We start from the raw sequence: 26,295 nt of genomic DNA on the forward strand, positions 1-26,295 counted from the left end.
TTTTATAGCTTGTTCCGCGGTTCCTATTCGGTGTTCGGTTCAACCCCATACCCAACAAACTCTGAAGTTTATACTTATCAAGTGTATACACTTGATTAAAATATACCTATCCTGTGTCAGGTGCGTCACCGTTTGACCTTCCTACAGCCTTGCCCTATTGTAGCTGGACACCGCAGGGCCCCCAGTAGTGAAAGGTAATAAACTGCAGTCCATGCAGACAACTCCATGCAGACAGCCCAACAATAAAACACCAATGACGTCAGGCCCAGAAAGTCTGAGAAAATGCCCAACTTCACCCAGTTAACAACTACTCTAAATGAAAAACATGAAAAGACCACAAACAGAACATGGTCCGACGCCAAAATGGCTAGGCAGTTAGACACATGCATATTGGAAGAGGGGAGAAGTCATAGCGTGGGGAGAAGTTCAGTTGGGCAGGCCTGGTTGCTCATAAAGGATGTGCATTAAGAACCTGTATTAAGGCAAGCCCAGCCCCGTCAAGGCAAGCCCAGCCCCGTCAAGGCAAGCCCAGCCCCGTCAAGGCACACCCAGCCCCATCAAGGCACACCCAGCCCCATCAAAGTGGCCCCAACACTATTAAGGCAAGTCAGCCATATCAAGGCAAGCTCAACCCTATCAAGAGAGGTACAGACGTATCCAGGTGAGCCTAGCCCTATCAAGGTGAGCCCAGCCTAATGAAAGCAAGCACAACCCCACAATGGCAAGACCATCCCTATTAGGGCAAGCTCACCCCCATCGGGGCAAGCTCACCCCCATCAGGGCGCGCTCACACTCCCCCATCAGGGCAAGCTCACCCCCCCCAATCAAGACAAGCTCACCCACACCCCCCCATCAAGGCAAGCTCACCCCCCCACCAAGGCAAGCTCACCCCCATCAAGGCAAGCTCACCCCCATCAAGGCAAGCTCACCCCCCATCTTGAGAGACAGGTAAAGCAACTGACAGAACTGATCACATATTATTGACTGGTCAATTCCTTGTGATTTTATGTTTCTCAAAGACAAAAAGCACTTTCAAACAAAATAATGAGTTTATTTCTTAGAGCATATACAAATGTATGAAATTAGATCATTTTAAAAACCTTTAGAGATATTGGATTTTGATCAATCCCGTTTTTATATTATTTTGAACACCTTTTATAGAAATACAAAAAGATACTTTCATTTTTCAAAGTTGACATTTCTGTACTGACAAGAGTATTATATACTTCCTATTTCTTTTTTTTCAAGACTTTATTAATTTAAAACCTTACTACATAAACAATAAAAACAATACAATAATACAAATGTACAAGGTCATACTCATTCAGATACACATTGGTAGACTAATCTTTAAAGGAATAACAAAGAAGGGCAGAAGTCAAAGAATAAAATAATAGAAAAAGGAAACAAATAAAAGTAAGAGAAAATCCGAAATCAAATGAAAACAAGAATCCTAGAATGCGACTAATGATTAAACATAAAGATCATTAAATGCCCCCCAAATCCTCTCACATTTGTCAAGCTGTTTCTTTGCATTAGAGGAAATTGTCTCTCTCCTTGACAGAAAAGCAACCAATCGTCAATATTGGGGGAAGTGTCACTTTTCCAAAATTTCAAAATTTGTTTCTTGGCAAGGAGGAGGGCTCTATATGCCCAGAACATTTTACTAGTAGACAGTCCAACACCTAAGGAAATTAAACCTAGGACACCAACAAGTGGATCTCTGGGTATAGCCAGATCCATAACTAATTCCATTCTCTGAAAAACACCATCGCAGAATAGCCATATCTTACCACATAACCATAATATATGAAGCATAGTGCCCATCTCTCTTTTACAGTTTCAACATAGGTCTACATTACATAACGTGCTCAGTTTCATCTTTCTTGGGGACCAGTACAGATAATGGTTAATGCTTTGTTGCGTGCACCTCAAAACTAAATCCGCCTTGTATTTAACTGAACCTGTACAAAAGCGGTACCACTCAATATCTGACAATGAGTAACTCAGATCCGAGTCCCAATTACCTCTACCACGTTGTGATGGCAACTGAGACACCAAAGGTGCAATCAATTTATACAAAGTAGATGCAGATAAAGGCATGGCCTTTGAAAGATGTGCAACGTAGAATTCAAAGGCGAAAAAAAGCACAGCGAAAAGTTCCCGTAGAGCATTATTCCAACAAACCTCAGACGGTTTCAGCTTGTATTTAAAATCGCAGGAACTTAAAATCAACCATACTTTGGCCATCATAAACCAGCCCAATTTTCCATATACCTGCTGTCTGCCACATAATCCACAACAAAACACGGTTATTCTGTTTTATGGCCAGAATCTTCCATAAGATGGAGTCCGCACACAGCAAATATTTCTCATCCCTAATCTCATTACAATTATGCCATTCTCGCACAACATGCTTTAAAAAGGGCGCAACCTCTTATCCATGAACAAAAGAATATCCAGAGGGATGGGAGAAATTGGGCCCTTCTCAATTTCAATGCAACCTGGACAATTAATGTGATCAGACCCCAAGCAATGGTGCAACTTGCGCAGAGTAAATGCAGAATGGTAACGTTTTATGTCAGGGTAACCAAAGCCATCCAACTTCACCGATTTCTGGAGGACATCTTTCGGGACACACGCCCGGTTTCGTTCTCCCCACACAAGCTTATCCAAGGACTTATTGATCAATTCCAAAAGATTATTCGAAAGTGGTAGGGGGGCATGCTAAAGACATACAAGAATTTTGGAAGGATGGACATCTTCACTACATTAACTCTACCCCGTAGGGACAGTTTTAGCTTCTCCAATCTACAGTAAAGACCATCTACTTCTGCTATTTTCAGGCGAATATTATGTGCAAGCAAGGACTCAACATCCCTATTTACATGGATACCCAAGTATTTAAGATCCGAATCAGCCCACATTCCCCTAACTACATCAAACAACCCCATATGGCATGACATGGAAACCGGATAAATCAAGGTCTTTGCCACATTAACTTTATAATTAGAGAATTTACCGAACTCCTGCAAAGTTAATAGAAGCAATGGGTATGATCGATCTGCGCTCGATATCAGTACCAAGAGGTCATCTGCATACAAAAGAACTTTGGACACATACTCCCCAAATGGAATAGCCATTATATTTGGATGACTCCTAATCATAATGGCGAGAGGTTCAATGAATAAATCAAACAATAGCGGGGATAAAGGGCAACCCTGCCTAGTACCTTTCAGGATCCGAAAACTCTCAGAGCGACTCCCATTGACAGCTACAGTTGCCTTTACATCTCTATATAAGGCTCTAAATGATCTAAGAAAAGGCGGCCCACAATTTATTTTAAGCAAAATCTGAGGCAGAAAATCGCAGCTTACTCTGTGAAAAGCCTTCTCTGTGCAATACTTATTAGTGCATATGCCTCTCCACAGAGTGTCTTATTAGATAAATTACATCAAGCAACTCCCGCAAGTTATCACTACTACACCTACGACACATAAAGCCAGTTTGATTCTTATGAACTAACTTTGGAAGCAGGCCGTTTAATCTCCTAGCGAATATTTTTGCCAGGAGTTTCACATCCACGTTCAAAAGTGAAATTGGTCAGTAATTTTCACATAACAAAGGATCCTTACCTTTTTTTAGGAATAACCGTTATTAAAGCGGTTTGCCTTGATTCAGCGACTGCCTCTCTATCCAAAATTTCTGCATACAATTTAACAAGAAAAGGGGACAGAATACTTGCTTTTTCTATGCAGAATGGGACTGAACTACCAGCTGTAATTGGCAATTCAATTGAATGACACAAGAAGGTTTTGATGAAGCAATTGATGTATGCATTATGTGGACATATATTGATATTATTCACAAATACAAAGCAGCACTCAAGATCCATGGCAGGGGCAGGCCGACATCCAGTCCAGTCCATGTTTTTATTTGCATTATAATCTTTCAGGTTATCTGTATGTGTTCTCCTCACTGCTGGGACCTCTGTGTTTACAAGTGGGGTACGTTTCCCCCCTTGAATGGATATTCTGATGACGGCCCATATCGCTCCAAGAGGCTTTGCTAATGTTCATACAATTCACAGCTCTGAGAGAAACTTGTCTTGCATTCCTACACTATTAAAGTTTCTCACTTGGAGCGATTGTCTGACAGCGGAACGGAGCAAACTACTGAGCAAAGCTTTTCTTGCACTTCGTGCTCTGGTTCAGTTTCTCGGCAACGTGGACCATGTGATGTTTTTTAACAGGTCAGAGCCCAGAGTGAAGCTTGCGCGTATGTTGTATGTCATTACAGTTTCTCTCCAGTATGTAGTATCTGATGCCTTTAAAGTTGAGAACTAGGACTGAAGCTTTTCTCTTACTCCATACACTGATACAAGTTTTCCTCCAGAAAGGATCCTCTGATGTGATGGCTCAGAGTGAAGCTTTTCTCACACTCCGTGCACTAGTCTGGTTTCTCCCTAGTATGCAGCATCTGATGCCTGGACAGATGAGAGCGACGCCTGAAGCTTTCCTTGCACTCCGTGCACTGGTATGGTCTCTCCCCCGTATGGATCATCTGATGTCTGGACAGATTCGAGCTCTGAGAGAATCTTTTATCACACTCTGTGCACTGGTATGGTTTCTTCCCAGTATGCAGACTCTGATGCCTGGACAGATGAGAGCTCTGAGTGAAGCTTTCCTCGCATTCCGTGCACTGGTATGGTTTCACCCCAGTATGCAGCATCTGATGCCTGGACAGATAAGAGCTCTGAATGAAGCTTTCCTTACATTCTGTGCACTGGTATGGTTTCTCCCCCGTATGCTGCATCTGATGCACGGACAGACCAGAGCTATAACTGAAGCTTTTGTCACACTCCGTGCACTGGTATGGTTTCACCCCAGTATGGACCCTCTGATGTGATAACAGATTAGAGCTCCGAGTGAAGCTTTTCCCACACTCCATGCACTGGTATGGTTTCCCCCCGGTATGGACCCTCTGATGTGATAACAAAGAAGAACTGTGAGTGAAGCTTTTCTCGCACTCCGTGCACTGGTAGGTTTTCTTCTTCGTCTGCAGAATCTTATTCCTGGACAGATGGGAGCCATGACTGAAGCTTTTATCGCACACCGTATACTGCATGACTTTCCCAGCAGGATGCTGCGATATCTGTACAAGTGTCAGCTTTCAGTGACACCTTTTTGACCTCCTCACACTTTGGCCAGTCTGTTCTCAGTACAGTTCCTCTGATGTCAGCACAGATGCAGGCTCAGAGCAAAGATTCTCTATAGAATGGATGCTTCTGATGCATCGAACAACAGAGCGCCGCTTGTTCACTCTCCGTCCACTCGTTGAGCTGTAATTCTGCTGTTTGGAGAGCTGTTGCAGTTATCTCTACTGCACCCCTTTACCTATAAATGAAAAAATAATAAGTGAGTGCATGCAGGAGGCTTTCAGAATGTTAGCCAAATATTGGAAGAGCTGAAATATAATGAATAATATTACTACCACGTTTTTATATAGCGCTTCATGCCAGTTTCCAAGTACTGTAATAATAGCGATCTATGTGTTTTCACCGCTGAAAACAATCACTGGGTGAATGAGATTTGTTTTCACCCACTAAAGTGAGAAACCTGAAGGTGTCTCACCTGCTAGTGCCTGGAGATCTGTCATCCAGGTGGCCAGTACACAGCCATCGCTATTGGATCCAGGTCCTGGGGGTGGACCAGTGCGGGGGGAAATCACCCGGATGATGGGTCTTCGGGGAGTGGGACACCGAAGCGTGAGACGCAGTATCCCCTTCCTAACACTTTTTCACCATCCTACCAGGTAGGATACCTAGAAACTCAACCCCCCCACCCTTTCCGACACAAACACTTTCTCACAGGCAATCTATCTTGAGCGACAATGGACTAAAACCAGAGCTGTATACCCGACATGTCCCAACACAAGGGTCAGGCAGAGTCAGGCAATTACTGATAATTACGCACACCTGACTTCCATCACACGTTACCACCCCGATTAAAGGCGGAGCACGAAAGCACACTCGGAGCAAGGCAAAACGCACACGATAGCAGCAATTCCGAGATGGCAGTTTAAACTGAGGAGAAAGGCGGCGAGACCAGAGAGGATGACAAGGAGGGAATTACCCTTGCACTTTTCGAGAAAGGACCGTGACTTTCAAGAAGACTCAAGGAAAAGAAACATAAGACCGGGAATTGCAGCTGACGAATGGTGTAGCGTCTGTTAAAGGTACACAGGGCTCTTCCGCATTGATATCCAAGGTGGAGAGAAGCGATTGCCACTGTGGTACTGCCTGGACTCCAACAGTAAGGCAACGTCAGAGAGTACAGCAAAGCCGGTGAGTTGGAGGAACTTGGCTCATCTCGCACCGACCAAAAAATGGCTGTCTCACCTAGCATTTCCACAGCCTTTACAGCCCCCGGCACTTGCATTAAAACACACAGGCACCTTTTTTCGCTCTGTCTGGGTAATTCATGGCACCTTAACCTGCCTCCTTACTTGCGCCACTCTTCATGCCACTTGGGGCAATTCTAACTGCACCTTGGTCCACCACATACAACTAGGCACATGTAATAATTAATTTGGCACCATCCAACCTTTTTGCTAATATTTATTTGGACCTTTTTGTATTCTTTACCCCATTCAGTGCCAGTATTTTCCACTCTACACCGGCCACTGTTCACCACGGCATCCAACCCGTGTTGTGTGTTTTCTCCAGCAATTAACTTGCTCCTGGACAGATCATCTACCTAAGGTATGCCCTCCTCTCTCTCTTTTTGTCATTTATTAGCTATGACCCTCCTTAATATTAAGATTACTCATTGACATCATTTCCCTGTAGACTCTAGCTATGGATGCCCTGCCAACCAACAGCGCAGGAACTAAAACACTCAAGCTCAACCGCTGATACTACCCAGGTAGGCTTTTTACCTCGCAGTTCCACACAAGTCTTTCTTGTAAGGTCACCCCCTCCTCCAATACACTTACTTACTTGTCATCTGTCCCTGTAGGCGACCACCATTTTGAACAACGTCCTGATGACAGTTCGGACCCTTCACCTGCGAACATCTCTTTCCCAGTGAAGGCTGACTCCATCCCGAACTAGAAACATAATTATGTTTCGACAACGGATACTACTAGCCCATACAGAGTATCAAATTTCGCACCAAATGTTACTGACCCTCACTTATGAAACTGTGATGTACTAAACAGTTTAAATATTTCAGTCTCCGAGCTCGACTGGGCTCAAATGCAACTTTTATAGGTTCAATTGTCCTTTGTGAACCTCCAGCTTTTTAGAAGTGTGTTTTGAATTTATGAATACATCTATTTACCATAAACTCTTTTGTATCAATAACATTGTGTGACCTCCTTTAGCTAGTATCTCTGCTAACTATTCTACTGCCTCTCTCTAGCCTACCGTTTCTACACGGTTGATTAGGGGTAGCTGTTGACTCTCCTTTTCTCTCCCATACGGAACTGCTAGCAGACCAGACTGTGCTATGCTCAAGGTTGCAAGCAGCAACATTGTATGAAGAAAGAGAACTTTAATGAGATTGAACTTTATGAAGCCGAATTAGGTACCAGATACAGAGTGGTCCGGCGCCAGGTGGGTGCTCACTCGAAGGTCCCCGTTTGGTACCCGCTGAGCGTGTAAGAATTATTGAACTGTGAAATTGAAGTGGTCCTGTAGCGGCTTAAGATGAATCCAGTGCACATTTGAAAGTCGTCGATTGCTTGTGAACTAAAATAGTTCTGAGCCCGGCTAAGGGGGATCCTGGGTGAACAGTAACGCACCCGCAAAGACATTACTGTGGCAAATGTGAAACTGACTGAGGGATGCCTGCGAATTAAAGTTGGTCTGAACCAGACTGAGGGAGGCTAAGTGTGAAAGAAGGATCTGAGCCCCACTGAAGGGGATCGAGGGTGAATCGCCCAGCTTGAATGTTTAGAAAGGAACTTTTTTTGTTTCTGGCACATCGGGCCCTCTGAAGCAAGAGACTTTTAAAGAAAGAGACTTGGGTACAGAAGGCCCTGATGTTGGTAAAAGGAACTGTGACCTTGTTCTGAAGAAGCCTAAGAGTGTGCTATGCTCGAGAGACCCGCCTTGTCCCTTGCTAAAAATGTGCAGAAGAGAGGCCAATGGCCTAAACATCCCCACTTATCATTTTGTGAACACTTCTTTCTTTTTGTGAACATTATCCCACACTATTTGTAGCTTAGAGCTAATGATTGGCAACAGTTCTTTTTAGTATAGGCCCTTTTTATTTGACTAGAATCCACTAGGTGTTTATTGAACTTTCAAAGAGGTGTTCAAAACGCCTATCTAAACATATATGTAAGGTTGGAGCAAGCTACAACTATCAAATAATAAAGAATGTAGTCCTAGTAGAGTCGTGTCAAATAAAAAAGGGCTTACACTAAAAAAACTATTGCCAATCCTTACTTCTAGTTACAAATAGTTCATGAAAAAGAAGGAAGTGTTCACAAAATGATAATCAGGATACTTGGGCAGATGGCCTTCCTTACCCACGTTTTCAGCACTGGGCCAAACATTTCACTCTGAGCAAAGCTCACACTCTGGCATCTGCGGTAAGAGGATACAATGACAGTTCCAGTATCGGGGCCTTCTGTACTCAAGTCTCCTTTCCATCAAAGTCTCTTGTTTCGGAGGGCCTGATGCACAAAACAAAAACGTAGAACGTTCCTTTCTTCTTGTAACTAAACAATCTTGGAGGTTTCTCCCTGGATCCCCTCAGCCGGGTTCAGATCCCCTTTCTCTTGTATTTCCAAAAATATTCCTCCTCGGGTGACTCACAGAACACCACGGATCCCCCTCAGCCTGGTTCAGATCCCTCTTCAAAATTCAACTAGTCTCCCTCAGCCGGTTCGGACCAATTGTGTATTTCCAAAATGATTCCTTCTCGGGTGACTCACGGTTCACCTCAGATCCCCCTCAGCCGGGTTCAGATCCCTCTTCACATTCAACTAGTCTCCCTCAGCCGGGCTCGGACCAATTGTAGTTCACTTTATACTATCGAAGACTTTCGATTGTGCACAGATTTTAGTTCGATCCATCACATGACCTCTTCGATTCAAAGTTATTTTCTGACAACGCAGTTCCCCTTCAGTTAGATACTCAGAGACCTTCGAAAGATCATGCCCATGGTGTCGGACCACTCTGTATACAGTATCCGAATTTGCTTTCAACAGTTTATCCGCTCCTTTAGTTTCCAATTGTTTGTGCCTCTTAACACATGCGCTTAAAACACAGTCCTTTGTGGAATTCTTCATACAATGTTGCCACTTGAAACCTTGGTTCAAACATAGGGTGATTTCGTATTGGTTCCTCCGACTCACCCGCTATGCTGTTTTTACTGGCCCGGCTTTCTCACAGAAGCCAATGACAGTACCATGGCGGCAATCGCTTCACCCGGCCTGGGAGCACCCCGGATACCTTTGATGCACAGCGTAGGTCTGCTCAACTTCAGTTCCTTGTCTTAGGCTTCTCACTTTCCAAGGCTCGTGTAAATAGCGGTTTCTAGAGATCAAGGGTACTTGCCTCCTTGCAACCCTCTCTGGTCTCGCTGCCTTTCTCCTTGTGTTAAAACACCACCTTGGAACTGCTGCTTCCTCGTGTGCCTTTCCTCGCTCAGAGTTTGCTTTCGTGCTCTGCCTTTTATCCGTGTGGGGAGTCAGGTGTGTGTAATTATTATTAAGTGTCTGACCTTGCCTGACTAAGGTCAGGAATACAGCTCAGGTGTTAGTCCATTGTTGCTCACGATGAACTGTCAGTCAGAAAGTGTTTGTGTCGGAAAAGGGGGGCATGGGGTGTTGATTGTCCAGGTATCCTACCTGGTAGGATGGCGAAAAGGTGTTACAGGATAGGGGATACCACATCTCACCCTTCGGTGTCCCACGTCCACTCCCCGAAGATACCCCAACCAGGTGTTCCTCCTGCACTGGTCAACCCCCAGGAACGGGATCCAATAGCGATGGCCGTGTCCTGGCCACCTGGATCATAGAGGCCCCGGGGACTAGCGGGTGAGACACCTTCAGGTTTATCACAGTGAACACAGATACCTAGAGTAGTAGTCTTCAAACTGGGGAGCTAGCTGAAGAATGTCCAAGGGGGCCCTGAGCTATTTAAAATATAAGCAGTTGGTCTTCGGCTTATATTTTCAATTAAACGCGACATCCTTCAGCAATTCTGTGTTCTGACCAGATATGCTAAGAAGGATGAAGTATCTTGTGTATGCATGCCTAGTGACACCCATTTGCTGCATTATCTCAAAATAATTGGGAGAAAATAAAATTCTACCTTCCTTCCAAGCATACACTATCCACATAACCAGAAAAGGCACAACTGAAATGCATTAAAAGGGCAGTGCCAGTGCTGACCAAGTCTCTTACTACTGTGAGGAATCCTGCATCACTCCCCCAGCCTAAAATCTCCTCCCATGTGGCCTGGGGAAGGCAACAGCTTACCTGATCCTAACCGTGGGGGTGGTATCAGGAGGGAGGATCACATGGGAGGAGATGGCTGTCAGGGGGAAATGGTGACTCCTTTAGGAGGGACGCAGTATTCATCCATTGTTGAGGGTGAGGATTTTATAATTCCCAGATACCTAATGGCATGTGGTCATTGTTCAATTCCCTCCCATGAAACTACTCAGAGAAGATGTTGTGACAAGTCATATAAATCAGACTTATATGTGCACCTTGGGAGTTCAGAACTTCACTATAACAATAACAAAAACCTTTTTTTCATTTCCAAACAGTTTTCAAAACAATCTGAATTAAATAAAGTACAAAAGGGTCAACTCCACTAAGGACTTCAAGGTCCAGAATGCCCATATTAATGGGACGTGGAAGAGTGGCTCAGAGTTGGTAAGGATCCAAAAAGCAACTAACCAGAATGAGCGGTCTAGTTGCTGCAAAGGAGAACACCTGACCGTGGCATTTTAATGGAGTAATGAAGTGCAGCTGGAACGGCGCAGCTGAAGCCGACCGGAGTGCTGAGGTAGCTGTGAGAGCGCTGGGAAGCCCATCTAATGCAAAATGGGCGGCCGGGGGACCGTGCAGTGTATTCGCAGCAGGATGCAGCATCAGAAGGGGGAAGCCAGCTGAAGGAGAGATGTGCTCCGATTCAGGCAGTCAACGCTGTGAAGTGTGAGGTGAAGCAGTGAAGCACCTGGGCTATCAGGGCTTCAGAGACAGAAGGAGTCGTCCACGGAAGTGGAGTAGACACTGTCAGGAGAGTGGGCAGACCTCGGCAGGTCTGCTGCCTCAAGTAACCAAGAAGCAGAGATGCCAAGTCAGACCGGTAAATTGGCCTAAACCCAGAGGTGACCCCGAGGGTGCTCCAAAAAGACTATTTGATTATAAAAGATAATTTTGAATACCGAAAAAAGAAAGTAACAACAGCGAGCAGGGTATAATTCCTCCTTTATGGGATACCAGCAAGGAGAAACCAATAACCCATATTGCCAACAGCCAAAAGGCTGTACAGAAGCAGCACAGAACAAACAAGTGCATAATTCCTTTTTTTATGGGACACCAATTAGGGGAAACCTACAACCCATATTACCCACAGCCAAGAGGCTGTACAGAAGCAGTAAAGAAACAACAAGGGTGCAATTCCTCTTTGGTGGGATACCAATCGGGGGAAGTGTGTAGCCCATATTGCCAAGAGTCAAGAGACTATAAAAGGGGCAGCCATTATTCAGCTCTCCTCACATGGTATGCTGTGTGAACAGTCTTGGAAATAAATATTGCCACTGTGAACAATTGTTGTTGTAGGAGTTTTTACCCGGGCATGCGAGTCAGCCAAAGGAAGGTATCAATAGTAGTTAGCCCTGGCAGAAGAGTGGACCAGGAAAGAAAAAGATGGTTTGAAACACTATATTTGAGGCAAAAGGTGTGGCAGAAATAAAGTGTTGCTTTGAGGGTGGGCACCGCTAAATTACTTTAATGTTCAAAAATAGGTAAATGTTTTGTCACCCGTTACCATGGGGCGAGTGAATTTCTCTTATGTCGAGTCTTTAAATTAAGAAACTCGCCCTGCAAATCTAGTGTGATTTTAAAGAATTTGCAAGGCCTGATACTAAACTAATTTAGAGGCACTTATTCTCCCTGAGAATTACGACTGCCTCGGCCCCAGCCCTGCATAGGCACTAATCAGTAATGAAACCGTTCACTTTTAAATAACTAATTTCATTGGAACTCATGTTCTCACTGTGAGGCAGGCATGGCACGTGCTAAACTAGAGGCATGGTACGAAGGATTTACCATATATGGGCACTATATTCAAGCAGTTTCTGAGGTGATGACCCTGAGGGTGATTTATTAACCATCAGGGTCACTAGGCAGTTATATGAACTCCCTACTAAGTGCTGAAGCTCATGTTAATAGCAATTAAACAATCTCAATATCATCTGAGGCTGCTCAGATTGGTGAAGCCTTAGGTCTCCATGGCGAATTGCACTATGCTAGCTCGAGCTGTTAAAATGCCTAGGCTCGACTACAGTAGTGCGTTACTGGTTGGATCGAGCAAAATCTGTGTCAAAAAGTAGCAGATTCTTCAAAACGATGCTGTGCAGATTGCCAAAGGCGTGGCACGACGGGACCCGATCTCTGTACAGAGGAGGGAGATGCACTGGCTCCCAGCTGAAGCTAGAACACGTTTCAAGATGAGTACAATTATTCATAAATGTTTAGCCAGAGTGCCTAAAAGAACGCCTGATTCTCCAAAAACATACCAGAGACACCCGGTCGAGGGACTCGATGTTATTGATCCAGCCTAGAAGTAAACAAGTTAGAGGCAATGACCGCTCGTTTATGGTACAAGCTGCGTTGGTTTGGAGCAAGCTTCCCCCAGAGTTGTGCATGGAAGAAAACATGCCCTCTTTTAGGAAATATCTCAAGACGTTACTTTTTGTTTAATTGTAAGCATGTTATACTTGTATGCGTTATATATGTTGCGCCCTGATGCCTGTGGGCTCTGGCTCATAATGAACAAATAAATAAATAAAATAAATGGTATCACAAGTAAGGACACAGACACAAGAGGTACAGGTTTCAACACCTTTATTAAGTCCGACTGGGGTTAAAGACTTCCTAACTGGCCCTAATGCTATAATCCGAGTAGTCTTGACCATCAAAGTAAAATAAAATAGTCCAAGTCAGTCAGTCAAACAAAGGAAAAGTATCAGAAACCTGCCCTCACGCTTCACAATAACGAAGTGTCGGAAAAATGGACGAAAATAAAGAGTGTGTCAAATGAATGTCTGAACGGCAATGAAAGTGGCTCACCACTCCCTCCCCCGTGTTCAATTCACTGGGGTTCTTACAAAGTTCCTTCAAGGTGGGTAGTTTGCACAGTTCAAAGATTTCACATAAATTGGTTAGGCTTCCCTCGCTTATTTCAATGTCATTTCAACATGCATCACAGTTCTCTTCAATGGGCTCTTCTGGGCTTCCCTCACCCAGCTTCACAATATTGAAACAAACCACATTTACAAAGTTCCTTCTTAATTACTTTCTCAGGCTGGCCTTGCCTGTCTTCACACACTTAAAAGTGGCTGAAAAAATTTCCAGCTAAACAACTCTGCTTCACAGAGCACGGCGAGAACTCCCTTCCCCAACCTTTGTACTTCGCTTTCGCAATGTTCATCTGTCAGAGACCTTCACAACCGCACAGTATTCTCACCCCTATGCGTGACCACTCTGACAATAGGGTTGACTTTTCAATGCTGTGCTACTTGCACTTGGTTTTGCAGAACGGGCCCTCTGCCACTCTGTTCCTTGTTTCACAAAAGCATATAGTTCATTAGGACGCGTCCACAGCCACTCTGTTCCTGGTTTCACAAAAGCATATAGTTCATTAGGACGCACCCACGGCCACACTGTTCTTCGTTTCACAAAAATATCAGTTCACTTTCACTTTAGCCTTTCAGGATCGCTGCACGCTCCCTTTCCCTCGTGCCCTTTCCATCAATGGCTTTCAACACATTTAGCTTTCATTATTCACTGTTCTGTTATCTTTCAAGAAGCAGTCAATAATGCACCTTCTTACACGGCACTGCTCCGTTACTTTGTCTCTCATTGGCTCCCTTGCCGGCTAAATACATTCAAGCTTTCAGTTCAATGTCTTTATCCTTCAACACATAGCATTGCGTGTAACCCTGTAGCTTTCCACAATTGCACGTATCACAAACTAGGGCTCTCCCTTTCTCTGAACTCATCGTTTTGATTACTTTTGCGTTTTCAAATCATAGAGTACAGGGGTCTTGCCCACCTGCCCCTCGGATACTCCCGTGCAGACTTGCGGCCCCGGGGAGAAAATTAGCAGTATGCTGGCGCATGGCGGAAAGGGTTTAGCCGGCCCCTCGGCTCCCTTCTCTGAACTCTCTCGGCTTCTTGCAGACACGGCTCGCTTGCCACGCTCGCCTCAGCTTGCAGCTGGACAGCGTCTCCGCATCCCATGCTCCCTGGACTGGTTCTCTGCAGCTCTCCCTCTCAGCTGCTCCTCCATCTCGCCTTCCTTCTTGGCCCTTGCCTCGCTCTCTTTGTCTTTCTGTGCTCCACCTTTTATAGTTTGGAAATGGTCCATGAGTTTACAGGGGTGTGTGATTGGGACTGGGTGTCTGACCTTATTAGTGGGTCAAGGCTAGTGCACGTTAGTAGTGGAAATCTGCCTAGTCTCAGAAGTTGGGCAGATAAGGAAAGGAGGGGAGGGGAGTTATGCAAGCTGCAGTGTCCCATAATGGTAGAGGGAATATGGGGTAAATAAGTGTTTGGAAATGGGCATACCATGTCTCACCTTCCGGTGTCTCCTCCCCACTTCCCGAGGACCCCTACCCAGGTGATCCTCCCTCCCTTGTCCACCCAGAGGGTCGGTATCCAATAGCGATGGCTTTTTTCCGGCCACCTGAATAAGGGATGCCCGGGATTTAGTCATGAAACACATTCAGGTTTTTCACATTACCATAAAATAAGGGTGAAATGCTGTGCCAGCCACAATGCTATGTCAACACGGGCACTATTCCCCAACTTAAAAGTATTAATTGCAATCCCATTACTTTAAAAATTAGAAGAGAAAACATGAATTTAAAACGTACTAACAGTATACTTCTGCAGCCTCATTGACCATATAGTGGCTGTCAAAGTTAATTGGCCTGTGATATAACATTTATTATCCACGTCACACTTACTCATTGTATCACCCTCCTATATATGAAAGGCTCGGTCAGGCACACAAAACCTGCTTGGGCATTGGGTGAAAGATGTATGGGCATTTGGGTGGTAGCCTTGGAACAGCAACATGTGAAGCACCTGACCTTCATTCCCTGAAGAGATGAGCCGAGCTGACCCACGTAGGGAAAGACAGACGGCGAAGAGGAGAACCAATCATAGCCTGGTATCCCCTATGATGCAGGACCATGAATACTGTCTTACCAATCAGCTGTGCGGGTTTAGGCCCTATGGAGGACGTCATTAGTGATGTTGTGAACTTTTATAACACACTGTACAGGATGACAGGGCCATAATGTTCTCGAGCAGCAGAGTCCTCTGCTGACACCTTTACTTTTGTACAATTAAACCTTGTTATCCTTGTAAGCAATCTCTTTGCCTTTTTTCCTAGAGGGTTGTATTCTTTCTGGCATGAGCGTAACAGGGACTTGCCTTCACCTACTCACAACAAAGGTCGCAGTCTCGACTGGATTGTCAACCACAACATTGACATCCACATCACCACCAACACACCCCTCCCCTGGACAGACCATCACCTGCTAGAATTTCACCCCTCACACCCACACCACTGAAACGGCTACCCCCAACCATGCTCACTCGTAAGCCCACCAATGAGTCTCTCTCGCCTACTGTATCCCAACTTGCCTCCGTCACTTATCAGCCACTACAACATTGTTATCATCAAAGCCCTTAATCTACATGCACCTATCGAAGCCATGGCACCCAAGCGAAAACTACAAAACAGCTGATTCACTGATGAACACTCTCTCTGCAGACAGAAACGTACCTGTGAGCACCTATGGAAAAGGCACCCCACCCCTGCCAACAAACTTGCTTTGTCCAACGCCGCCAATAACTACAAACCTGTACTCATCCACTCAAAAGCGAACACATACAACACCAGAATCACTGAAGCCTACTACAACTCCAAGGAACTCTTCAGAATCTTTAGACAGCTAGAAACCCCAGCTCAACCCTCAACTCTCTTTTTTTAACAACAGAGACTGTTGCACTACCATTCAATAAGCCCTCGCCAACAAAACTCTCAAACAAAGAGATAAAACCATTTCTAAACAAAGCATCCTGTCTTCTAACAACCCCCCATGGATGACACAGCAGTCAACCGCACTCATCCTCCATTCCACTTCTCTATAGTCACTCCCACAGAAGTTACTAAAATCTTTCAACTCCCCAAACCATCTAACTGCAAAGGTAACATATGCCCAGCTCAGATCATCAAACTATGCTCCAAAGCCCTTAACTCCACCATCACTGACTTGTCCATCCCTGACTTGATAAATGCCTCCTTCACCACAGGCATAGTCCCTACATGTATCAAAGAAGCTTGGGTCACTCCCCTGCTCAAGAAACCCTCACTTGACCCCACACGCCCCGCCAACTACAGCCCCATCACCACAGTCCCGTTTTTCCACAAAATGCTAGACCTGCAAATTCAATCCGATTTAGAATACCTACTCAGCTTCCACCAGTCAGGATTCCGAGCTAAACACAGCCCTGAAACTGCCCTCCCAAACCTCAAATGTCAGCTTGATAGCTTCTGAGACTCGGGTAACCTTGCCCTCCTGCTTCTCCTAGACCTATCCGCTGCCTTTGACCTCGTCGCCATGATATCCTCTGCCAGCACCTCACCTCCAAAGTTCACTTCTCCGCTGAGGCTGCCTCGTGGATCAAATCATTCCTTAGAAGCCACACATTAATTGTCTCCTTTGAAGAATCTGCCTCAGATCCCACCCCGTGCTTTGCAGCATCCCTCAAGGATCCTTCATCTCTCCCACCCTCTACAACATCTACACAAAGTCCCTGTTTGAACACCTCGACAACTTCAACATTTCTAACACCAATTTCTCCGACAACATCCAAATACTGCTCCCCCTCACAGGCAATCACTCTCATGACTCCGCCACCACCAAGCAGATCTACAGCATCATCCAGAATTGGATGGCTAGGCACCACCTCTGCCGTAATGACGATAAAACGGAACTACTCATTGTTCGGCATCCCCATCTCCTAAAGAAATCTGGATCCCACCTACGCAACCTTTACCAACAAAATCCAAGTCTCCAAATGTCAAAACACTATATACCTGGACCCCGACCTCAACATGACTAAGCATGTGAATGCCTTGGCCTCATCAACAGCTTATATCACTCAGCTCTTCAGTCTCGGCAGACAATTCCTCACCCCCGGCAACTGACTAACCCTTGCCAGAGCTATCATAGGTAAACTAGACTGCTGCAATGCCGACTACACAGGCACCTCAGAGAAGAACCTCTCTGGACTACAACTACTCCAAAAGAAAAGCCTTACGAGCAGCCTGGGGCATACGACACACAGATCACATCACTCAAGCCAGACGCAAGGCCCACTGGCTCCCAATCAAAGCCAGTATCGACTTCAAAACTCTAACACTTGCATATCGATGCATCACTCGACCGCCGCCATCCCATCTTAACCACCACCTTTGAAATGAAATGTACAACACGCACACTCTTTGGTGCTACACAAATGCAATAAATAAGCACTATCCCCTCCTCCCTCACTAAGCTACCCAACCCACTTTCTCACAGAGCCACAGGAGTACCTAGAGACCATGCAAATGGTAACGGTGCGCCATATAAGTCAACTTTGCATTACTATGGCTGCTGCTGCAGCTTCATTGACCCCAGGCCTTCCCTGTTTTTTGTCCCGCCTGTGCTGTTCCATGATTGGCCATGCCTGGCCTCTAAACAGGAAGGCCCCAGGAGCCGGCAGGGGAAGCCAGCCCCTGTCCAGCCATGTACGGCGAAAGGTGCTGTTTCGCTGATCTGACTGCACCATCTCCTACTACCTACCTCCATAGACGCTCTCTTGCCCCCACCTCGATGTACTTGAGCCAGGTAAGCCTCTGCCCAAGCTGTCTGCTAAAGCATTGCCTGAGCTTCACAGGGCTCAGCCACACCATGTTGTGACTTTTTTTGCACTTCCTGAATCCCAATACCACGTGCAACCCCCTTCACCAACTGCCTCTCACTGCCCCTGCGACCTTGCTCGCTCCCAGTCAGCCACTGCCCACCCACACTGAGCCCTCTCCCCAACAAAGTACTGAAACACAACTTTGAAACACAACTTACTTGATGTATAAGCGCCTTACAAAATGCACAATAAATAAAATAATATTCTGCACACACCTCGAGCACAGTGCAGAACCACCCTGCAGCCCCCACTGAGCTCACACTACTACAGTCCACTCCACTTGGGAGCCATCCCTCAATGCATGCATCCATCTTTCCTCTTACCTTCATTCTACACGACTTGACCCTGCACACTCCACTCCCAACACAGAGGATGCTTCTGCCCAAACTACCTCCCGCAGCCACTGCACAAGGCTCCACAAGCAGACACCTACATACAGCTCATAAAAGTTCCCCTCTGCCTACACGATGCATTCCTAATACAGCACCTCACATCGGTGCTGAACAACGCCATGTCCTTGCATCCTGCACTCAGGCCGCCCGTGCAGCCCATCAAACAGCAGTATCCAGGTGCGACCACAACCTCCGCTACCGCACTACCACTGCTAGTCCCCCTTCCCAACTGCATTCGGCTCCCCAATACCCCTCCCACTGCTGCCCTTCTTGGCTCCCTAATCAATGCATGATCTATGGTACCACATGCCACTGACATACAAGAACTCACCGTCAAAAACAATATCGATATTCTAGCCACCACAGAAACCTGGCTCACCCCATCTGCCAGTCACTCCCCATCTGTGGCCATACCCCCTGGTTACGCCATACTACGCAACGACAGACCCAATAAGAAAGGTGGTGGGGTCGCATTCATCTACAAAGACGCCCTCGCACTATATGCCTTAGACTCTACCTGCCTCTCACAATGTGAAGCCACCTCTGCCAAATAGCGCTGCTCACCCAACTCCACCATCACTGTCCAACTAATCTACCAACCCCGACCACTTTTGAAGCTGAGCATATCCAACTCATATCATCTAATCTCAAACCTACCTCTCAACTCCTCATCCTAGGCTTTGATGACCCGATGGAACTAAGCGCCTCTGCCCTGGCTAGCTCCAATGCAGCACTTGGCTGTACCCAGCGTATCCTGACACCCACGTATCTTAATGGTCGCATCCTAGACTGGCTTCTGGACCACACTAACCTTGCCCCTGGTCGGATCACAGGGTAATTCCCTTCACTATCCTTTGCCCTATCAAGTGCCCCAAAGTCAACTTAACTTTACCCAGGTCTCGCAAATTCTGAAAAATCCCATTAGACCTGCAGGGCGAGTTCCTCATTTTACATACTCGACCTAAGAGAAATGCACTTGCCCCAAGATGACTGGTGACAAAATATTTACCAGTGTGTTTGCTAAAATGGTGCATGTCGCCATAAGCACACTTTCTATTTGCTGCAATGCTGTCAAGCATGCACAGTGAAACCTGTATTTGCCATTTACTGCAAAAATATGTGTTTGCTTTAAATGAAAAATAAGTGTCCAACATCCCCATACTCTCATGCAAATGGCACTCGCCCTGCATAGAACCTACTCCATCATGCTAGTGGGCTAGTACAAATTGCGGGCCCTGCTTTACCCCCTACAATTGCCCGTAGCATGCGCAACCTCATTTGTGCCAAACTACTCCCCGTTTTCAACCAACTACCTCCCCCTCACCCGGACACCGATGCCCTGGTCACCCACTACAACAGCTTGCTTACTAACACTGTCAACTCCCTAGCCCTTCTCAAAGCTTGCAAAGCAAAAATCTCTAGGCATGATAGCTCCTAGTTCACCAAAGACCTCCTCTCAATCCGAGCTCAAAAACGTGCAGCTGAAGCGGTGTGGCAAAGAGCTCCCAAACCTGAGAACAAAGGCACCTTCACTGACATTTCATGAACATACAGACAAGCCATCCACAACACCAAGCTGCCACTTACAACAACATTATCGCCATTGCATCCTCTAGCTCCCGTTAGTTATTTGACATACCTCGGGAATTAGAATCCCCGGTCACGCCCCCCTCCACCACTGTGAAAGATACTGTGATATGACAGAAGCAAGTAATGGTGATCAGAAACAGAAGCAGAGGGGTTTCTCTGGTCTCATCAGGCATCATAACAAGGAGAGAATAAAAGGATGAATGGGTGTAGTCCTCGTGTTTGACTGTCACTTTTCTGGACCAATAGGAAACTTGCTTCCTGGACTGTAGGTACTTTCCTCTAATAATACTGGTATTATTTGTTTTTTTTTCGGGTCTTGCCAGGGACCAGCTGTTCAGGAGGAGGAGCCATGTTACGAGTGGGCCTACTAGAGCTTAAACACCATATGAAGTGATAAACAGTTTGTTGGAAGTTTATTAAAAAGTTGAGACGTGTGCTGAACCATTTAAAATAAGAGTAAGATAGAGAGACTTGTTTCACATGAAAATCTGCTGTGAATAATCAACGTTACGTTAAGCTGACGAGTCATTCTGGAGTCTCAGATTAACTCCGCTTCCGTCACATTGCACTCTGGGGCTGCCACCCATTCCTGAAAGCGGAAGACCTTGCCGGAAACCTGCAGAGCGTAAGATCCCTAGTCGAACTCAGGCCACTCTCCGTTGTGAAGGCGGAGTCTACCTTTGTCGGCCTAGCTAATACCAACCCAGAGGAAGGAAGGTGTGGTGTCTGCCGCTCCCGGCCGCAGAGATCAGCTGTTGCTGACAGGTTTCTAAATCGGCTGCAGAAGGTGAGGAAAAGATCAACTTCCGACAGGGGGCCTACGACGACAGCCGCTATAAAAGTGCCGCTGGGGAGGAGGGGCCCAATGAGTAAAAGTTGTTACAGCGAGCAGGTCGAAGAGAATAGAATACCTTGTTGTCAAAAAGAAACTGTGCAAAGGGAGAAGAGACTAATGTTATCAGCCAGAGACTGTGCATTTGTCAGACAAAAGGAAAGGATGTTCCAACTATAATAGTGAAGAAAGAGAAAAGATAGAACGAAAGACAAGAAAGGCAGAAAAGGCCAGACTGACCCATTTGAGAGAAGAAGGAGGATTCAAAGTTAGAGATAGACATTGAACAGTACCCAATGAGCAAAGAGAGAGAAGAAACCAGAGCAATGTTTTTTTTCTAAAGTAAAAAGGAAGGATTTATTTGTTCTACGAATCCCTTGTTCCTGTTGGTTGTAAAAAATAAAATAAACCAGGTTTGGAAAAGACTAAAAGAGTGTGTTCTCCTTTGTCCCACCTTAAAGATTCCTGACAGATACCCAATGGTGTAACGATGTACAAAACACCCTCACAGGAAAAATCACCAACCTACAAACCAAAATCTGCCATTTGCTGGTCACTGGGGAACCTGCCCTCTCTTATGGCCTTTCAGCCCACATTCAACCCTTCTCTATCGCCAACCTTGCTGCCATAATAAGATGTCTCAAACCGAATATATGCAAAGGTGACAAATGCCCTGCATCCCTAGTGAAAGAGAGTGTCGAACCCCATCTTCCTCTCATCACTTCCATCATCGACTCCTCCTTTGAATCTTGCCACGTACCTGTCTCACTGAAAGAATCTTGGGATTCAACCATCCTTAAAAAGGTCTTGCTGGACCCTGCCATCTCCCTCCTCCTGCTTCTCGACCTCTCGGCTGACTTTGATCTTGTCAACCATCACATTCTTTGCCACCACCTCTGCACTTCAGGGCACTTCTCTGTAGCAGCTGCCAAACGGATCTCCTCCTTCCTCACAGACACAGATCCTCTAGAGTCTTCGTCTGCAAAGCCTCCTCAACCCCCACACCTACCTCTTGCGAGATCGGACAAGGATTCTGCGTCTACCCTACCCTCTATAATATTTTCACTAAAACCCTATTCCCTGTTGAACCACCTAGACTCTCTTGGCATCACCTATACAAACTATGCAGATGATATTCACATTCTGGTCCCCCTTTCTGATAACCATAGCCAGGACAGCCTCAAAGTCAAAAACATTTACGAAACAAATTCAAACTTGGATGGCCACCCACTCCCTGTTTTTTAATGACGATAAAACTGAACTCCTCCTGGTTGGACCCTGCTTACAACTCCTTCACTATTGACAGCCATGACATCCCATTATCCCCCCAAATTGTACAAAACAATGCCATCCGAGCTGCTGTAGACCGAAGGAAACATTACCACATCTCTGACGCCAGAAGAGCAGCTCACTGGCTTCCCGTTAGGGAAAGGATCAAATTCAAAGTCCTCTCCATCTCACATTGCTGCATCTTGAATGATGCACCTTCTTCAATGAGCCAAAAACTGAACAGATACTCTCCTACCAGACCACTACGCTGCTCGAACAGCCACCTCCTCACTGTACGTAAGGTTCGCCGGAAAAAAAGCAGGGATTGTGGTGGCTGCCCCTTTAAGATCATACACACATGGCAAAGTGACGTCCACTCTGCAGCGTGTGGTATAAAGGGTGCGTTCCTGGCCGTCGCAGAGCAACAGAGCAATGCTGGCTACGAGCGCTTCGTCGTGTGTAGTGTCCACCAAAAGGATGACGAGTCTTTGGACAACTTCTACGGCAGGCAGCGCTGCATGTCTCTGCTGTGTGCCTGGGGCAATGTGTACACCATGATCAGGAACCAGCTGATTAAGGGGTGTTCGTCTGGCAAGCTGCACAGGCAGGTTCTGCGTGAGCCTGGTATCACTCTGCCTCACATATTGGAACTTGGACGCTGCCAGAGGTGAGGGCATCAAGAATGGAGGCGGCTGTGCACCCAGGGAAGGTGGAAGATCTGTGCGCGGTGGGCCATGGTCAAGGTGGTAGAGGAGCAAGACGTCCAAGCGGCAATCAGAGGGACCAGAGTGTGAGAGGCATGGACTTGTGTATGAAGTGTGGGTACGATCTCCCACGCCCTGTTGAATGCCCAGCGCATAGCAAGTCGTGTGGATGCTGCAGGGCACTGGACCACTACACCCGAATATGCAGGGCTCCAATGCCGGTGGGGGTCTCAAGGTGGCCAGTGAGAGCGGGTTTCTTCAGACAACAGCGCACGCCCAACGTCGCCCAGATCGATCAAGGCGATGACTGTGCCCCTCACGAGTATGAAGATGAACAGGAGGAAGAGAACATTTTTTTAATCTCGAGCGTCAGTTCTCTGCGGTCCACCAACAGAAGACAGCCACGATGCCTGGTGAATGTAAATGAGTCCACGGTGCACATGCTGGTGGACACAGGGGCATCTGTCAACATCATGGCAAGGGTGCATTACGATCCCATGGTGGTGCCGCCCAAACTACATAAGCCAAAAGCACGCATCTTCACGTTTGGCGGTGAACAACCCATCCCGCTGGCTGGGACATTTGAAGACAATGTGGAACACGCAGGCTCTTCCATCAAGGCCTGTTTCTACATTACAATGGTCAGCAGCAACACCCTGTTGAGTTGTGCAGCAGCGGAGGCACTAGGCATTGTGAGCTTTGCATATGCAGTGTACGTGAAGTATGTCCTGGGGTTCCTGGCGAAGTACAGCCATCTGTTTGAGTGCATCAGCCGCATGACAGGTGAGCCGATGAGGCTCCACAACGATGGCTCCAACCAACCAATTGCCATGAAACACTGCAGGGTCCCATTTCATCTGTGGGACCTAGTGGATAAGGAACTGGACAGTCTAGTCGAGTTGGACATTATTGAGAAGGTTGAGGGCCCGACCCCTGGGTGGCTCCCATTGTCATCGCCAGAAAGCCCAAACAACCAGACTCTGTGCTCATCTGTGTGGACATGCGACTCCCAAATAAGTCGATCAAGCGGGAGCATCACATCACCCCCACAATTGACGATATCATCACTGAACTGCGGGCTGGATACCATCAGATGGTGTTACATATCCGGTATATAACAACTTTCACCACGCACCGCTGCCTCTACCGGTACAAGCGGCTGAGTTTCTGTGGGTCTTCAGCGGCAGAGGTGTGTCAAAACATCCGTCGTGGGGCCCTCGCTGACTTGGATGGCGTCCTAAACATTAGCAACGACATCCTGCTGCTTGCAAGGATGGAGGCGGAGCACTTAGACAGGCTGGCCAAAACACTAGAATGACTCCAGACTCTTGGACTGACAATACACAGGGACAAGTGCGAGTTCCTTAAGAAGACGACTGAGTTCTTTGGCTTTGTGTTCAAGGAAGGGGGCATGTCGCTGGATCCTCGGAAAGTAAAGCACATTGTGGAGGCACGGCTGCTGGAGGAAGTAATGGAGGTCCAGAGCTTCTTGGGAATGGTCACGTATTGTGGCCGGTTCATCAGGAACCTTGCTTCCCGGTCAGAACTCCAGAGGGCTTTGACCAAGAAGGACGTCATGTGGCAGTGGGGACCCCTGGAGCAGGCTGCATTTGAGGATGTAAAGGGGGCACAGACAGCAGAGGCCACCATGGCCTTCTTTTACTCGGCTTATCATCGGAAATTGAGGTGGATGCCAGCCCTTTTGGCCTGGGTGCGGTACTCACGCAGGCGGATGCCAACGGTGAGGTCCGGCTGGTCGCCTATGCAAGGCGCTGTCAGAGACGGAACAGCAGTACTCCCAAATCAAAAGGGAGGCCCTGGCGGTCATGTGGGGATGTTGCCACTTCCGCCTCTACGTGCTGGGACGGCCGGTGACCGTGATCACGGACCACAAGCCCCTTCTGCCCATCTTGGCTGGGTCATCGTCCAAGTCTCCGGCCCACATTGAAAGATGGATGTTGGCGCTGCTTGAGTATGGTGTTTGCTGCTCAAAGGAACTTTGCCCAAAACGTTTGTACTTTGGAATTACTTGCTACTGGCACTGCGAGTGGTGTCTAACTCTTGCCAGCTTGCTATCACTTCCTGGAGGAGGAGGGGCCTAGCGACGGTCACGTGAGCTGTCACGTGACATCTGCTCGACAGTAAAATCCACCCCAGTCACCCTCGCGGCGTTAAGCCCGACTGCGAAGTAAAGGGCACTGCATTTTACTTGTGAAGAGCTGTTTTGCTGCTGTTTGGCTCGGGTGGCTCAAAAGAAGGTAAATCGTCTAGATCACTAATTAGCAATTGAACTGTGGGGAGGAGAGACGGACTAAGGCTGCTCCTCAAGCCATCGGGCGTTCCCAAGGCGATATAATCATAGCTGATATTCCTACAAGCTGAGAGATTTGTTATTTAACATAGGATTTTATTATCATTTATTTTAGCATATACCGTAATTGTTTATTTCCAAGTTGTTACCATTGTATAGCAGAACACCATGGTTATGGTGAAAAATACTTTGAAAACAGGTATGCCGAACTTGGTTCCAGGCCCTTTTACTGCTGTTTCCCGCTCTTCTTTAAAGCAATCCATTCTGTCATTTGTTACCCCCACCTCTCCCAACTTTCAAAGTCAAATAATGCGTGCTGCTACTGCCCACTCCCAAACAATTTGTGAAAAATCAATGGGCAGAACGTTGTCTTGCCCTATTGTGCCTATGATAATTACAACAGAAATAGACACTGCGTCTTCACATGTTACCAGTGCCACAGAGACCTTACCTTCAGCAACATCCCAACCTGCACAGCAAACATACATCCCACTTACCTGTTCCATTCCTACCGATCTACCTAGTACCATCTTAACCATGTGTCATTTTGCTGGATGCGCTCCACCTACAAGTAGTCATGCAGAAGTTACAGATACCACATTAGAGTCTGCATGTTTAGCGGGAGACGTACATGATACCTCTCAGCCTAATTTAAATAAACAGAAATATTGTTCTCCTGTTCATAAAACTCAGGCGATAACCAGCGCACATAACATTGATTTCCCTCTGGTACAAGAAACTTCACTATTGCCTCTGGCAGCCATACATTGTTCTGTAGCTGCACAGGCCAATCTACGGCAAGCACATGAGCAATTGCGAATATTGGGAGAGGTGGGCAAAGGCACTATGGAATCCATGAATTTATCACACAATTCAACCTGTCCTAGCACTGATGTACTATATATATGTTCTAATACAGGTGACTTAATCCAATTGCAAGAGGACCAGTCACATAACAAT

General features: G+C 46.5%; 1 protein-coding gene across 1 annotated transcript in view; it reads right to left on the reverse strand.

The window, feature by feature from the left end:
- Window positions 1–1,323: 1,323 nt before the first annotated feature.
- The window catches only part of LOC138498467 (zinc finger protein 420-like), a 378,622-nt gene continuing 353,650 nt past the window's right edge, over window positions 1,324–26,295 (reverse strand). Inside the window, exon 3 of the mRNA XM_069622217.1 lies at window positions 1,324–5,044. Within this exon, the coding sequence (XP_069478318.1) occupies window positions 4,450–5,044 (595 nt within the window). The 3' untranslated portion in view covers window positions 1,324–4,449. The remainder of the gene's footprint in view (window positions 5,045–26,295) is intronic.

Source organism: Ambystoma mexicanum, chromosome 5q, assembly GCF_040938575.1.
Source record: "Ambystoma mexicanum isolate Mex_15411 chromosome 5q, UKY_AmexF1_1, whole genome shotgun sequence".
Taxonomy (NCBI): domain Eukaryota; kingdom Metazoa; phylum Chordata; class Amphibia; order Caudata; family Ambystomatidae; genus Ambystoma; species Ambystoma mexicanum.